The sequence below is a fragment of the Sphaeramia orbicularis genome, chromosome 3 (genome assembly GCF_902148855.1).
Source record: "Sphaeramia orbicularis chromosome 3, fSphaOr1.1, whole genome shotgun sequence".
Taxonomy (NCBI): domain Eukaryota; kingdom Metazoa; phylum Chordata; class Actinopteri; order Kurtiformes; family Apogonidae; genus Sphaeramia; species Sphaeramia orbicularis.
The window spans coordinates 15351353-15366095 of NC_043959.1; the positions used below are offsets into that span (position 1 = coordinate 15351353).

At 43.4% G+C, this 14743-nt stretch overlaps 1 protein-coding gene across 1 annotated transcript; it reads right to left on the reverse strand.

The window, feature by feature from the left end:
• Positions 1-617: 617 nt before the first annotated feature.
• Positions 618-9590, reverse strand: gpn1 (GPN-loop GTPase 1). Its single transcript, XM_030122131.1, has 13 exons — positions 9277-9590; positions 8308-8401; positions 6750-6856; positions 6543-6580; positions 6380-6458; positions 6213-6307; positions 3404-3449; positions 2491-2637; positions 2319-2401; positions 2196-2235; positions 1831-1921; positions 965-1075; positions 618-895 (listed from the first exon to the last, which is right to left on the reverse strand). The coding sequence occupies exons 1-13, from the start codon at positions 9451-9453 to the stop codon at positions 789-791; spliced, it is 1215 nt and encodes a 404-aa protein (XP_029977991.1). The 5' UTR covers positions 9454-9590; the 3' UTR covers positions 618-788.
• Between the last annotated feature and the right edge of the window lie 5153 nt (positions 9591-14743).

A 14743-nucleotide genomic window follows, 5' to 3' on the forward strand; every position in this document is an offset into this window, starting at 1 on the left:
CATGCACTGATAGGTTAATGGGTTAATCTAAATTACCCATAGGTGTGAATGTGAGAGTGATTGTTTGTCTCTATACGTCAGCCCTGTGATGAACTGGTGAAATGTCCAGGGTGTACCCCGCCTTCGCCCGTAAGTAGCTGGGATAGGCTCCAAGCGACCCCCGTGACCCTAGTGAGGATAAAGCAGGTTCAGATAATGAATGAATGAATAAATGTTGACTTTATGGGAATAAATGACCAAATATTTAATAGTTTTCTTTTCCACTGCATGTTTTCTACTGATACAGGACATCGTATGTAACGGTCGTCATGGTAACACATTCGGGACCCGCCTCCTCCAGGGTTTAATCTGCACAAATGAACACTTTCTGCAACAGGTTTCCTAATTTCCCATCATGCCACAGCAGTGCCTTTGTGTGCAGATGTGAGCGGCAGTTCCAGCAGCCTCATTGATTACGTTGAGAACCCAGGATGTAAACAGTTTCAGATCATCAGTAGAATCCACTGACAGCAGGATCTGTAGATTCTGTCAGCGCCATCACAAAACACACAGAACAACAGCAGAAATACAAGAGTTTCCTCTGATACAAAAATAGGATGAATAACTTTAGTTTGGGGGGTGGGGGGCACTGATGGAACCAGGAAAATAAACTAAAACATTTATTCCTCAGAGTCCAACTGGATTCAGTTCCAGGAAATAGTCAGTGCCCAGCAGACGTTAACCGAGGACTGGCCTCCATTGGTGTCATTTCCTCGGGGACGGGGGTGTCACAGTGCAGAGGTCAGAGGTCACGAACCTTCAGGCGTGGAACCCTTTTGGTTTCGGACGTGAACGAGCTCCTTCCTGTCCTTCAAGAAGTTCCTGAAGGCATCCGTCTCTTTACTCTCCTCCGTCACTGAGAACACACACGTTCACGTCAGTTTCCATCGTACATCTGAGCTGCCACTGTTGGACATTGTCTCACCGTTGTGGTCGATGTCATCTGTGTCGCTGTCCAGCTCCTCCTCCTCGCCTTCGTCGTCACGGTTACCGCGGGTCATGATGAGATCACTGGGCCCAGCAACGTCCACTTCCTCTGTATACAGGAAGTACATCAGCGTTGGGATCGAGTACAAGACCTTTGACCAGAAGGACGAAACCTGTGTTTGTGTCTCTGCATGTCCCCATGGTGGTTTGTGTCTCTGCATGTCCCCATGGTGGTTTGTGTCTCTGCATGTCCCCATGGTGGTTTGTGTCTCTGCATGTCCCCGTGTCGGTTTGTGTCTCTGCATGTCCCTGTGTTTGTGTCTCTGCATGTCCCCGTGTCGGTTTGTGTCTCTGCATGTCCCTGTGTTTGTATCTCTGCATGTCCCTGTGTTTGTATCTCTGCATGTCCCTGTGTTTGTATGTCTGCATGTCCCTGTGTTTGTATGTCTGCATGTCCCTGTGTTTGTGTCTCTGCATGTCCCTGTGTTTGTATGTCTGCATGTCCCTGTGTTTGTGTCTCTGCATGTCCCTGTGTTTGTGTCTCTGCATGTCCCCATGGTGGTTTGTGTCTCTGCATGTCCCTGTGTTTGTGTCTCTGCATGTCCCCGTGTCGGTTTGTGTCTCTGCATGTCCCTGTGTTTGTATCTCTGCATGTCCCTGTGTTTGTATCTCTGCATGTCCCTGTGTTTGTATGTCTGCATGTCCCTGTGTTTGTGTCTCTGCATGTCCCTGTGTTTGTGTCTCTGCATGTCCCTGTGTTTGTGTCTCTGCATGTCCCCATGGTGGTTTGTGTCTCTGCATGTCCCCGTGTCGGTTTGTGTCTCTGCATGTCCCCGTGTTGGACCATGGACATTTCATCTTTACCTGTCGAAGGTGTGGTCGTCATGTCAACGGCGCCCAGGTCCTTCCTGAGACGCTCCAACTGCTGCTGCTGCTTCCTGTTCTGAGCATCAGCCTGGATGCAGGACAAGATGAACGGACAGGTGAGGACAAACAGACAGGAAGATGAGGATAGACAGACAGGTGAACAGACAAATGGACAGACAGGTGGAGAGATGCATGGATAGATGATAGACAGACAGGTGGACAGACGGATAGACAGACAGATGGACAGACAGTTGGACAGACAGGTGGAGAGACAGGTGGACAGACAGGTGGACAGACAGGTGGAGTGACATTGAACAGACAGGTGGACAGACAGATGGACAGACAGATGGACAGACACTGACCAGCTGTCTGCGCAGTCGTTCGTATTCCGGTCGATAATCCCTGAGGACACAGACCAGACTTTGGGTCAGAAACCAGTTTCACCTGCAGCTTGGGCCTTAAGCCCCGCCCACCTGTCCTCTCACCTGTCATACTCCTTGGCAGCGTCCTCCACCTGGACGAAGAGCTCGTCCAATCCGCTGCCCGTCACTGCGGACACACCCACCACCTGCAGATGTAGAAAGCACACCATCAGACCCAAGCGCGGCCCAGACCTGGATCCTGACCCATTACCGTGGCGACGCCCAGACGCCCTACCCTGAGGCTGGTGTAGAACTCATCCAGGACCAGGCTCATGGAGCGCGTCAGGTTGCTCACGTACGAGGTTTCCTGGTTCAGCGCGTCCTGGAAAACCTCGAAGTCCTGCATCCACTCGACGGCGAAGCTGTGGTCGATGATGTCGGTCTGTGAGCGGAGTCGAGAACCAGAGACATGGAGATGCACGACAAGACAAAGACGGAAGTGGATATTTGGTAAGTCCAAGACATGTTGGGTATTTACACATTTAATCAGAGTGAAATTTACAGCTAGAAAGACACGATGGAATGTTCAGTTCATCTGTTAGACCCAAAATTAGAATTAGATTAAGACTTAAATTTAGATTAGATTTAGAATTAGACTTAGATTTAGATTTGATTTAGACTTAGATTAGATTTAGATTTTGTTTAGACTTAGATTTAGACCTAGATTTGGATTAGATTTAGGTTAGATTTAGACTAGATTTAGACTTAGATTAGATTTAGATTAGACTTAAATTTAGATTAGATTTAGACTAGACTAGATATAGATTAAGATTAGATTTAGATTAGACTAGACCTAGTTTTAGATTAGACTAGGCTTACATTTAGACTAGACTAAACTTGAATTTAGATTAGATTTAGACTAGATTGAGATTAGACTTCAATTTAGATTAGACTACATTTAGATTAGACTAAATTTAGATTTAGACGAGGCTTAGATTTAGACTTAGATTTAGATTAGAATAGACTTGATCCCTCAGGACATTAGAGTTCCAGTATCAACACAACAAAAGTACACATATAAGAAATATTACAATAAAAAAGCAATGATAATTAAAACAGTGAAAAAAACAGGCATTTACAGATTAGAAAGTACTATTAGAAATAATAATAATTTAAAAAATAATAAGAAATAAGAAATGTGTTCTCACTTTGTTCATGACGACGATGAAGGGCAGTTTGGTTTTATAGAGGATGCTGTTGAGACAGAAAGAGACAAATATATGAAACAAACACAGGAACACAAGCAGACAAAGCAGAGGACACATCTACAGACGGACCAGAGGACACTTCTACAGATGGACCAGAGGACACTTCCACAGATGAGTTCCCTAACCCTAGCTAGTGTTAACCCTTAAAGACCCAAATGTCCACCTTTAACCCTTACAGACCCAAACGTCTGCATTTAACCCTTAAAGACCCAAATGTCTGCCTTCAACCCTTAAAGACCCGAACGTCCACCTTTAACCCTTAAAGACCCAAACGTCCACATTTAACCCTTAAAGACCCAAACATCTACCTTTAACCCTTAAAGACCCAAATGTCCACCCTTAACCCTTAAAGACCCAAACGTCCACCTTTAACCCTTAAAGACTCAAACGTCCACATTTAACCCTTAAAGACCCAAACATCTACCTTTAACCCTTAAAGACCCAAATGTCCACCCTTAACCCTTAAAGACCCAAACGTCCACATTTAACCCTTAAAGACCCAAACATCTACCTTTAACCCTTAAAGACCCAAATGTCCACCCTTAACCCTTAAAGACCCAAACGTCCACCTTTAACCCTTAAAGACTCAAACGTCCACATTTAACCCTTAAAGACCCAAACATCTACCTTTAACCCTTAAAGACCCAAATGTCCACCCTTAACCCTTAAAGACCCAAACGTCCACCTTTAACCCTTAAAGACCCAAATGTCCACCTTTAACCCTTAAAGACCCAAATGTCCACCTTTAACCCTTAAAGACCCAAATGTCCACCCTCAATGTTCAGTCTGTGTTCAGCTCTTATCTCCATCCAACACTCCACTCCACCAGTGGGTCTGTTTCCTGTCACTGTGGATCTGATGGATGTGGGCGGGGCTATGAGTTCATTCAGTAAACGTTTAATCCAACTATACTTCACAGTGAATCTGATGCAGCTTTAACCTTGAATATATGAAGACGTGACTGTAGAGTGAATAATGTTTGGTTTGATGCACATATGGAACATCTGCACCAATAAACAACCAGAACAAACACAGTTAACCCTTTAACCCCTGACATGTCTGTGAATGGCGGATTTATTTAAATATTCATTGAAATTCAACTGTTTGTTCAATAGTTGCATTTCCAGTCATGCTGATAGAATATACTTTGTTCTTTCCATAGACATCTGAGCATGCTTAGTTCAAGCCCCGCCCTCTATGGAGTGGGGGGTCAAACACAGAGCAGTGAGTGAGGCCGACTCAGTATAAAAATAGACGCTTTGAGCTTTTTTTCCCCACTGTTTTCCTTGTGGTTTTTTTGTCTTTCCTGTTGCTTCCAGTGTTGTGGTGATTTTCCTTTTTTTTTCCTCCTGTGTTTTTACTGACTTTGACCGTGGAACTGTTTTATGGTGTTCAACAGGTGGAGAACAGCAGCTGGACTGGCCCCTGGAGGATTCTGTTGGTGTCTGTGAATTTGTTTAACAGTCTGGTTCTGCTATTTAACAGTTCCACTTCAGTTTGCTGTGCATCCATGTGCCCCCCCCCACTCCCCCTTTCTCCCCCCACATCACTCTCTCTCTCTCTTTAACCCTTTCTCTTGTCCTGACACACATATCCATCCTCTATAGCAGGGGTCTCAAACTCAGATCCTCGAGGGCCGGTATCCTGCATGTTTTAGTTGTTTCCCTCCTCCAGCACACCTGACGGTCATTATCAGGCTTCTGCAGAGCTTGATAATAGGCTTATCATTTGAATCAGGTGTGTTAGAAGAGGGATACATCCAAAACATGCAGGATACCGGCCCTCGAGGATCTGAGTTTGAGACCCCTGCTCTATAGTCTGGTTCTACTCCAAGTTTAAACCTGTTAAAGGTACTTTTTCCTTCCTCTGTCTGCACTCACTACTGTGTACCCCTGTTGGTTCTGTAAACTGGTTTATCAGTCTGGTTTATTCCAGTTCAATATGTAAAGAGCCATCAGGTAACGTTTGTTATGATGTGGTGCTATATATATAAAAGTTGAAGTCTCTATATACACCATTACACACCAACAGATCAATTTCACAGGAAATAGTGTTGAATGAAACTGTTCAAATCTACTGTATTTGTGTTTGACCTCAGGTTTCCTATTGCCCCTTGTGGGTCTGAGGTGGTTCTGGTGGTCTGAGGGGGGTCTGCGGGTCTGAGGTGGTTCTGCTGTGGTTCTGGTGGTCTGAGGTGGTTCTGTGGGTCTGAGGTGGTTTTTCTGCGGTTCTGTGGGTCTGGGTTGGTTCTGCTGTAGTTCTGTGGGTCTGAGGCGGCTCTGTGGTTTTGGTGGTCTGAGGTGGTTCTGAGGTGGTTCTGCTGTGATTCTGTGGGTCTGAGATGGTTCTGCTGTGGTTCTGTGGTGGTTCTGTAGGTCTGCTGTGGTTCTGTGGGTCTGAGGTGGTTCTGTTGTGGTTCTGTGGGTCTGAGGTAGTTCTGCTGTGATTCTGTGGGTCTGAGGTGGTTCTGTGGGTCTGAGTTGGTTCTGCTGTGGTTCTGTGGGTCTGAGGTGGTTCTGTTGTGGTTCTGTGGGTCTGAGGTGGTTCTGTGGGTCTGAGTTGGTTCTGCTATGGTTCTGTGGGTCTGAGGTGGTTCTGCTGTGGTTCTGTGGGTCTGAGGTGGTTCTGTTGTGGTTCTGTGGGTCTGAGGTGGTTCTGTGGGTCTGAGTTGGTTCTGCTATGATTCTGTGGGTCTGAGGTGGCTCTGTGGGTCTGAGGTGGTTCTGCTGTGGTTCTGTGAGTCCGGTACCTGCAGGCATACAGCATGTTGGACATGAAGGTGACGGGGTTGACGCTACGAGACGTGTCCATGACGTAGACGACCACACACGGGAAAGACGAGGCCTGAAAAACACAGAGTCAGAGTCTGGAACACCACCAACCCAGAACCACCCCCACCGTAGAATCCACACCCACCAGAGCCTCTGTGATGATGGTTCCGGACGCCGACCACGTGAAGACTTCGATCTGACCCGGGGTGTCGATCAGCACGTACCTGCAGGGGTCAAAGGTCATCGCTCAGACTACAACAGACTGACACAGTGGGTTTTCCTGCTGTTGAACTGGAACCGACACTCACCTGTGGTTCTGCTGCTTCTTCTCTATGAACTGCATCACCTAAAAAAACACACAGAACCACACACAGACACGGACACACACACACAGATGCACACACAGACACGCATACACGCGCACACACAAACACACACATTACACACACCACTGTCAGCTCAGAGTTTCAGGACCAAACACTGGATTCGTTTCCACGGCAGTTTAGACTGATCACCTGATCGAATCGTGTGGCGAACAGGTTGAGCGACGTCACGATGCCTCCATTGGGTCCCAGGCCGTACTGTTTCATCACTTCCTTGTAGTTCACCGTGTCTCGGATGTCTGAACACACACACACACACACACACACACACACACACACACACACGTGTCTTTACTCATGTCCACTCCTGCGACGGTGGGCATTAACAGCGTCATCAGTGCAAAAACACACCCAAGACCTCTCCCACACTCCAAAAGGTTCATCTCAGGAGGGGGGGATTCAACCTGTGGTTCTGGGCCCACATTTGGCTCATCAGACCTTTTCAAGTGGCTCCAAAAACATATGGAAATGAATAACACTTATTTTATTATTACTGGGGTTTTTTTTGTTTAGTTTTTTTTTTTTTTTTTTACACATTTTGCTATTATTGACCAACCATAAAGTCCTTCTGATGTCATACAGTTGTAAATGTGTAGACCACACAGACATAGCAGTCAAAGTAGTACTGATGTCATCGGTTTAGTCCAATGCAAAGACAGCCTTCACATACTAGTCCAGCTGTTAAGCACAAAATAATGAGTCTGTTTACATCCACACCAATACTCCCATCATTACCTGATGTCTGCAGATATCTGATTATTATTGATCATGTAAACAGGATCATGTGTGGCTTTATCCCATAACAGCAGTTATTAGATTAACACACCTACATTTGTCTCCAATACTCAGATGTCTTCACACATGTAAACAGGTTCATCTGATTTTTAGTTTTTTGTTTTTTTTTTTTACATCTGCACATGTGTAAACAAAAAGCACTCGGAGAGCGCAGACCTCCACCAAGACAGTTCTGCCCCCCCGATCACCACCAAAAATTTAATCATTTCTTCCTTGTACCGGTATCAACATTGCCTGAAAATTTAATGAAAATCCATCCATAACTTTTTGAGTTATCTTGCTAACAAACAAACAAACATGCACACATGCAAGTGATCATAATACCTCCTGGCGGAGGTGAAAGTAAAATTTATATAAACTGAAGTTACACAGCAACAGTGTGAGTCTAAGGAAAAGGGTAAACAAACAATGAAATGAAAGGAAGGATACCAGCAACATGTGACCTATTTTGTAGTCTTATTGGCTCCTACCACATTAGGACAGCCAGCGCTCACATCTTAGGTATTGCCATGGTAACAAGACAAGACCGGATGTTTTGAAAATGACAGGAAGTGTACGTCCTATGTCGTAATGTAGGTACGTACTCTGAAAGAAACCAAATAATGGACTGAAACATGTAAACCATGGTTTTTAATTATCGCATTTCTGAAGTGACTGTAAACACATCACATCTGATTATGGTCAATATGGGATTGGTCCAGTATTTTTATGGTCATGTAAACTGGCTCAGTGACAAATGTTACCGTTTTGTTTAGTTCTGTTGTAGTATTTAGAAACATCACCCCCACAGGTGACAGCTCCTTACACACATCCTCTGGTTCGGTAAATCTACCACATATGAGCTGCTGCTCTGAACCTGTATGAGCGAACATCCAGGAAATAGACCAGTCCTCACCGATGTTTGCAGGGAAGGGGACTTCGTGGACGGCTGGGTCCAGGTTGATGACGTATGGAGGAGATTTGTGAGAGTGGAGATGAGCCGTCAGTCTCTGGACATCAGAAAACAGGTCAAGTCAGTTTGATCATACCGTTCAGTTCCAGACAGGTTAGAAGCAGAACTGTAAGATCAGCTGGAACCTGGAAATGAATGTGTCAAAGAGTCGGACCTATTCCTTTCCTTCTAATTTGATCTAATCTTAGTAATAAGTTCCACTCTGATGAACTCTGATTTTAAGTAACATTTCTATTCATGTGTATCAGACACATGTTAAATAAACCTCTGAAACAACTTCTACTGCACACAGCGAGTTGAGTTATAACATAGTATTCACAGTAATGTCTGAAAAGCACAATTTACGATTAAAACCACAGTTTCTTTAGTTAACTAGTCTTCATAACAGCAGTACATTCAGTGTATATTGGGACAAATACTGTCATTTTCTATATAATGAAGTTTTTACTTATATTTACGGCTTTTACATTTAGTAAGGTAACAGATACACCCCCAAAAAATAACTTGTAATAGAAGTGAAAACCATTCATTAAAACGTAAATGCTTATGCTATATGCCTCGAATAAGGGCTACACGTAATTATTCAGGCTTAATAAAGTCTAGTATATGTTGAATAATAAGAGTTTATTATTCAGTCAAAGGCTTTGATGAAGATATTTTAAAATCATCTGTTGAATGAGACTCAGTAACGTGAATGTTTTTAGCTACAATGCTAACATTTAGCACTGATCAAACCTATGACCTGACTGTGACATTAATGCTTCTATTTAACACTAACCAGGACAGTTCTTTATGTTAAAAGACCTTAGTACTACAGACTGTTTTCAGCCTCACCTGTCGTTAACTCTCACTGTCATCTGACGGTGATGCTAACTCACGCCGTTAGCTAGCATTAGCCGTTAGCTGCTTTACCTGAACAAAGGTGGTTTTCCCGGATCCCGCCATCCCCAACACGATCAGACACACCGGTCTGTCCCGGACCGCAGCCCCCGCAGCCCCCGCGGCCCCGCTGTCTGTCCCGGATCCAGAATTCTCCGGTCCGTCCATTAAAACCGGCTCCGCTTCGGGACACTGTGCAGCATCCGCCATGTCGTTCGGTGTTATGGTAACCGGACCCTGCTGCCGTCAACACGTTGGTACTGTCGTAAAACTTGACGCTTATGAGAAGAGGAAGAGAAGTAAAGTAAGAAAAGACAAGAGTAAGTACATGTACATCAAATAAAATGGTGGCGTATTCTTTAATAACATTTCCGGGAAATCTTCCATGATTTTAAGGTACTTCAACGGCAAATAATTGACGTCGAAATGTTTCTTCCGGTCCAGTAGGTGGAAGGACGAAGGGCGTCAGCTGCAACACCCGCCAATAAAACAAGTAGAAGAAGACATGTTAACACTGAAATGAAATAGTAGAAGAAGAAAAGCAGCGCGAAAATTCAAGTAGAAAATGGAGGTTAAAAGGACACAACAAATTAAAGTGTCGGAAAGTAATCCAGTAAATGGATTTTAGAACATATATGTATATTAATCAGTTAGTGACATTCAGAGCCTTTAAGTTTACGTTTCCAGTTTTAGCTTTGAAATCAGAGAAAGTAGAGGAACATACAATAGTCAAAGCAGTTAAGCTAATATGTAGCACTAACAACACCGGTAATTCTATCAACAACCAGGATCAGATAAATATGTAAATATATATTTATGACAGGCCTCAGTCTTATAATTTAGAACCTTTTGCAACAGAAGAACCTGAACAGATGAGAATGGGCTCTATGCACAGCCCCACTACTTCCTGAACTTCAGGTGGGTCCTTTATTTCCTGTCTTTCATTATTGGACACTGATTAATCCAGGTGTGCCTAATTAATCAGTTGTCACAACTAGAAGCAGCAGACACACCTGGATTAATCAATGTGTCCAATAATCAAAGACAGGAAATAAAGGAGCTGCCTGACGTTCAGGAAGTAGTGAGGCTGTGCATAGAGTCCATAAGGAGTAAAAACCAGGACGAAGATGGAAGGAGTGCAGGTGAGTCCACAGCTTTAGCTAACGATGAGCTCAACAACAAAAGCACAAACAGACTGTCACTAAGTTCATCCTGAAGGAAAAAGGAACTCCAGTAAGTCCAGACTGAGCTGAAGGAGGAGGGGAAGCAGTGGATCTGAGCCTGGAGGGGTTTGGGTTCTCACATCTGGGCTCAGATGTTTGAACAGTTGTTGAAGCTCAGGTTCTTCTGCTTCTGTGGATCAGACTCAGTGTTGACCTGAACAGACTCTGTGTGCTGTGTTTACGGACACCTGCTGATTCTACAGCTGTTAAAGCAGTGGAGTCCATGGAACTGCAGATGGAGCTCCATGGTCTGGAACGGAGGACAACCAAATTTAGACTTTATTAGACTTTTAGGTCAAATGATAAGTAGCATTGAACATTAAATCTCACAAGTGCCAGATTTAACCAATAAGATCATCTGAGGGTGAATCTGAGAAGAAAAAAACTCATAAAATTGTGAATTATGTGCAATAAGTCAAGCATTAATCATCTGTTCTTACAATAACAATACAATATTTATTCAACTACAAATGCACTGTTTTTATAGACTTTATACTGGTAATACTGACAATATTGTCTTCATATTTTATATCTATTTTCTTTTATTGTACTTTTAGTGCTATTCTTATTTAACTTTGTTAAAGTTTATATTATATTTTCTTATTTTACCAGTTTTTTGTTTTTGTTTTTGCACCTGTTCTATTCTTATTTTCTGACATTGTTTTTTTTTTATTAATATTGTTGCACTGACTGGAGTAGCACAATAACAATAAAGACTCTTCTTTTCTCTGCTCTGCTCTGACATAAATCTACCTGCAATCCCTAAAATACCTAAAATTATAACAAAATAAGAATAATATACAAACTATTAAAGAAAAAGAAACAGTAGTGGGGAAAAAAAAACAAGCAGCTGCAAATGAAACAACAGCAAAATAACAGCAGAAATAACTCAGAATATATATACAGGGTGGGGAAGCAAAATTTACAATTAACATTTAGTTGCTTTTTCTCAGAAGGCACTACGTCAATTGTTTTGAAACCAAACATATATTGATGTCATAATCATACCTAACACTATTATCCATACCTTTTCAGAAACTTTTGCCCATATGAGTAATCAGGAAAGCAAACGTCGAAGAGTGTGTGATTTGCTGAATGCACTCGTCACACCAAAGGAGATTTCAAAAATAGTTGGAGTGTCCATAAAGACTGTTTATAATGTAAAGAAGAGAATGACTATGAGCAAAACTATTATGAGAAAGTCTGGAAGATACTATTAAAGAAGAATGGGAGAAGCTGTCACCTGAATATTTGAGGAACACTTGCGCAAGTTTCAGGAAGCGTGTGAAGGCAGTTATTGAGAAAGAAGGAGGACACATAGAATAAAAACATTTTCTATGATGGAAATTTTCTTGTGGCAAATAAATTCTCATGACTTTCAATAAACTAATTGGTCATACACTGTCTTTCAATCCCTGCCTCAAAATATTGTAAATTTTGCTTCCCTACCCTGTGTGTGTGTGTGTATGTATATATATATATATATATATATATATATATATATAGTTATTAAACCCATTGATTTCAGTTGATCTTTGCAGATGTTTTCTCTTTTCAGCTGTTTTTAGTGATAAATAAAAGGAAAAGACAGTGGCGGACATGTGTACGTTTGTCCACCAGGGGGCGGAAGAGGACCAGGTTCTCCACCACATGGAGCCGGTTTGACTTAAGACCAGGAGTGTCATACATACCACCTGTGGACCAAAACCAGAAGATCTGATCCAGTCCACAGATGGACCAAAGACCTGATATGGAACAGATGGACAATAGAGGAGGAGGAGGAAGACGAAGAAGAGGAGGAGGAAGATGAAGAGGAGGAAAAGGAAGATGATGAGGACAAAGAGAAGGAGGAAGAATGTATTTAAAAAAGATGAAAATTTTTAAATTAATCTATTAAAAAAACAGGAAGGAAGAAAGATTTATGAAAAACAGTATAAAAATCTGTAAATAATTGAAGAAAAATATTTTAAAAATTAATAAATAAGACAAAATGGAAAAAAGAAGAATATAAAGGCCCCTCTCAGTCCCTCTCTGTCCTGTCCTTCCATAGTCTCAGACTCTGGGAAACACTGTACATTCAACAGCTCCACCACTGCTTCTGCTGGTGTTTGAAGTGCCCCACCACCACCACCACCGATTCAGACCAAAGGTGTCGCTGTAATCCACTGTACATTCACACATTCTACACACACCACCTTTAAAGACACTCACACTGATTTAACTGAAGTTACTGTTTTGAGCCTTTTATCGTACTCCTAGTGTGACCCTGTAAACAGTAAACCTCATGCTGTTCTTCCTGTGTTTTTCCTCTTCTGTTCTTTGCTTTGACTCCTCCGTCCACATGTTGTGAAGGTCAGTAACTGTTAACGAGCCTCTGATCGTCCTTTAATTAAAGCGTCGTCAACACATTCAGAGCAGGATTCAATCATCGGCTCCAGTTTAGACCTGGGAATAATTACATCCACGGGCTCCGCCCCCTCACTGAGCAGCGCCGTCGGCTTGTTCATCCACAGCAAACAATTAAACCTTTATCAGCTGTAATGACAGTGACAAACACACAGTCAGGAGGTGATTGGTCACATCCACCGACAGGAAGAACAGCTACACTCAGAGGGTCCACTGTGCCCTGGGTTTGAACTGTCAGGAGTTTACATCAAAACATGTTCAGATACAGGAGGAACGTCTGCATCTTCAGTGGACACACACACGCACACACACACACACACACACACACACACACACACACACACACACACTAGTCTGTTTTCCATTTTCCCTCTAATCTGGTGATTTAACTGTTCATATAACTGTGTTTAATGAGAAAATGACAGTTTGACCCAAACTCTAGTTTTTCTCTGAATAGTTGTTGTTGTTAGAGGTGTTTGTTTGTAGTTAAATTGGTATATGACACAAAACTGTAATGGAAAGACCTTTGAGTCCAACTAGAGTCACATGACCAAAACAAACAGATGTTGATGGATGTTAGAAAAAGAGAAGAAGAAGAGTTGAACCCAAATGTGTGTGTATGTGTGGACACACCAGGAAACCACATCATTTTAAAATTTAGTAGGAGATAGAGGGGGAACCAGCATTCTAGATTCAAAGCAACATAGATTTATGTTCATGTTTATGGAATGACTTCTACTGACATCTACCAGAAGAAAGAAACTAATCAGCACATTTGGGATTGAATGGAAAAACCAACATTACACACTTCTGTTTGGAACACATTTATACAAATATGGGGACAGTTTAGCTCAGATGGACGATGGAAAAGAGACTAATGATGTGGTTTTTAGGCCTGATGATAAAAATATAAAGTGTGAAATGAAACCAAACCAAAGCTCGGTTCTGGTTCTGCTCCAGATTCACCTGAGACTGGGCTTCTACAAACATTTCCATCAGCTGGGTCACAACCAGGACCTTCAACGTCCAATGACAGGGACGGAAAAAATAAAACAAGAGAAAGAAAGTCAGTACCAGACAGACAGCATCTGAACATGACTACGCCCCCTCTGGACCAGGTGGACTCAAACCACACCCATGACCCCGCCCCCTCTGGACCAGGTGGACTCAAACCACACCCATGACTCCTCCTCCTCTGAACCAGGTGAACTCAAACCACCCATGACTCCTCCTCCTCTGGACCAGATGGACTCAAACCACACCCATGACTCCTCCTCCTCTGGACCATGTGGACTCAAACCACACCCATGACTCCTCCACCATTGGACCAGATGGACTTAAACCACATCCATGATTCCTCCCCCTTTGGACCAGGTGGACTCAAACCACACCCATGACTCCTCCACCTCTGGACCAGGTGCACTTAAACACACCCCATGACTCCGCCCCCTCTGGACCAGGTGAATTCAAACCACACCCATGACTCCTCCTCCTCTAGACCAGGTGGACTCAAACCACACCCATGACTCCTTCTCCTCTGGACCAGGTGGACCCAAACCACACCCATGATTCCGCCCCCTCTGGACCAGGTGGACTCAAACCACACCCATGACTCCTCCTCCTCTGAACCAGGTGAACTCAAACCACCCATGACTCCTCCTCCTCTGGACCAGATGGACTCAAACCACACCCATGACTCCTCCTCCTCTGGACCAGATGGACTCAAACCACACCCATGACTCCTCCTCCTCTGGACCAGGTGGACTTAAACCACACCCATGACTCCGTCTCCTTTAGACCAGGTGGACTCAAACCACACCCATGACTCCTCCTCCTCTGGACCAGGTGGACTCAAACCACACCCATGACTC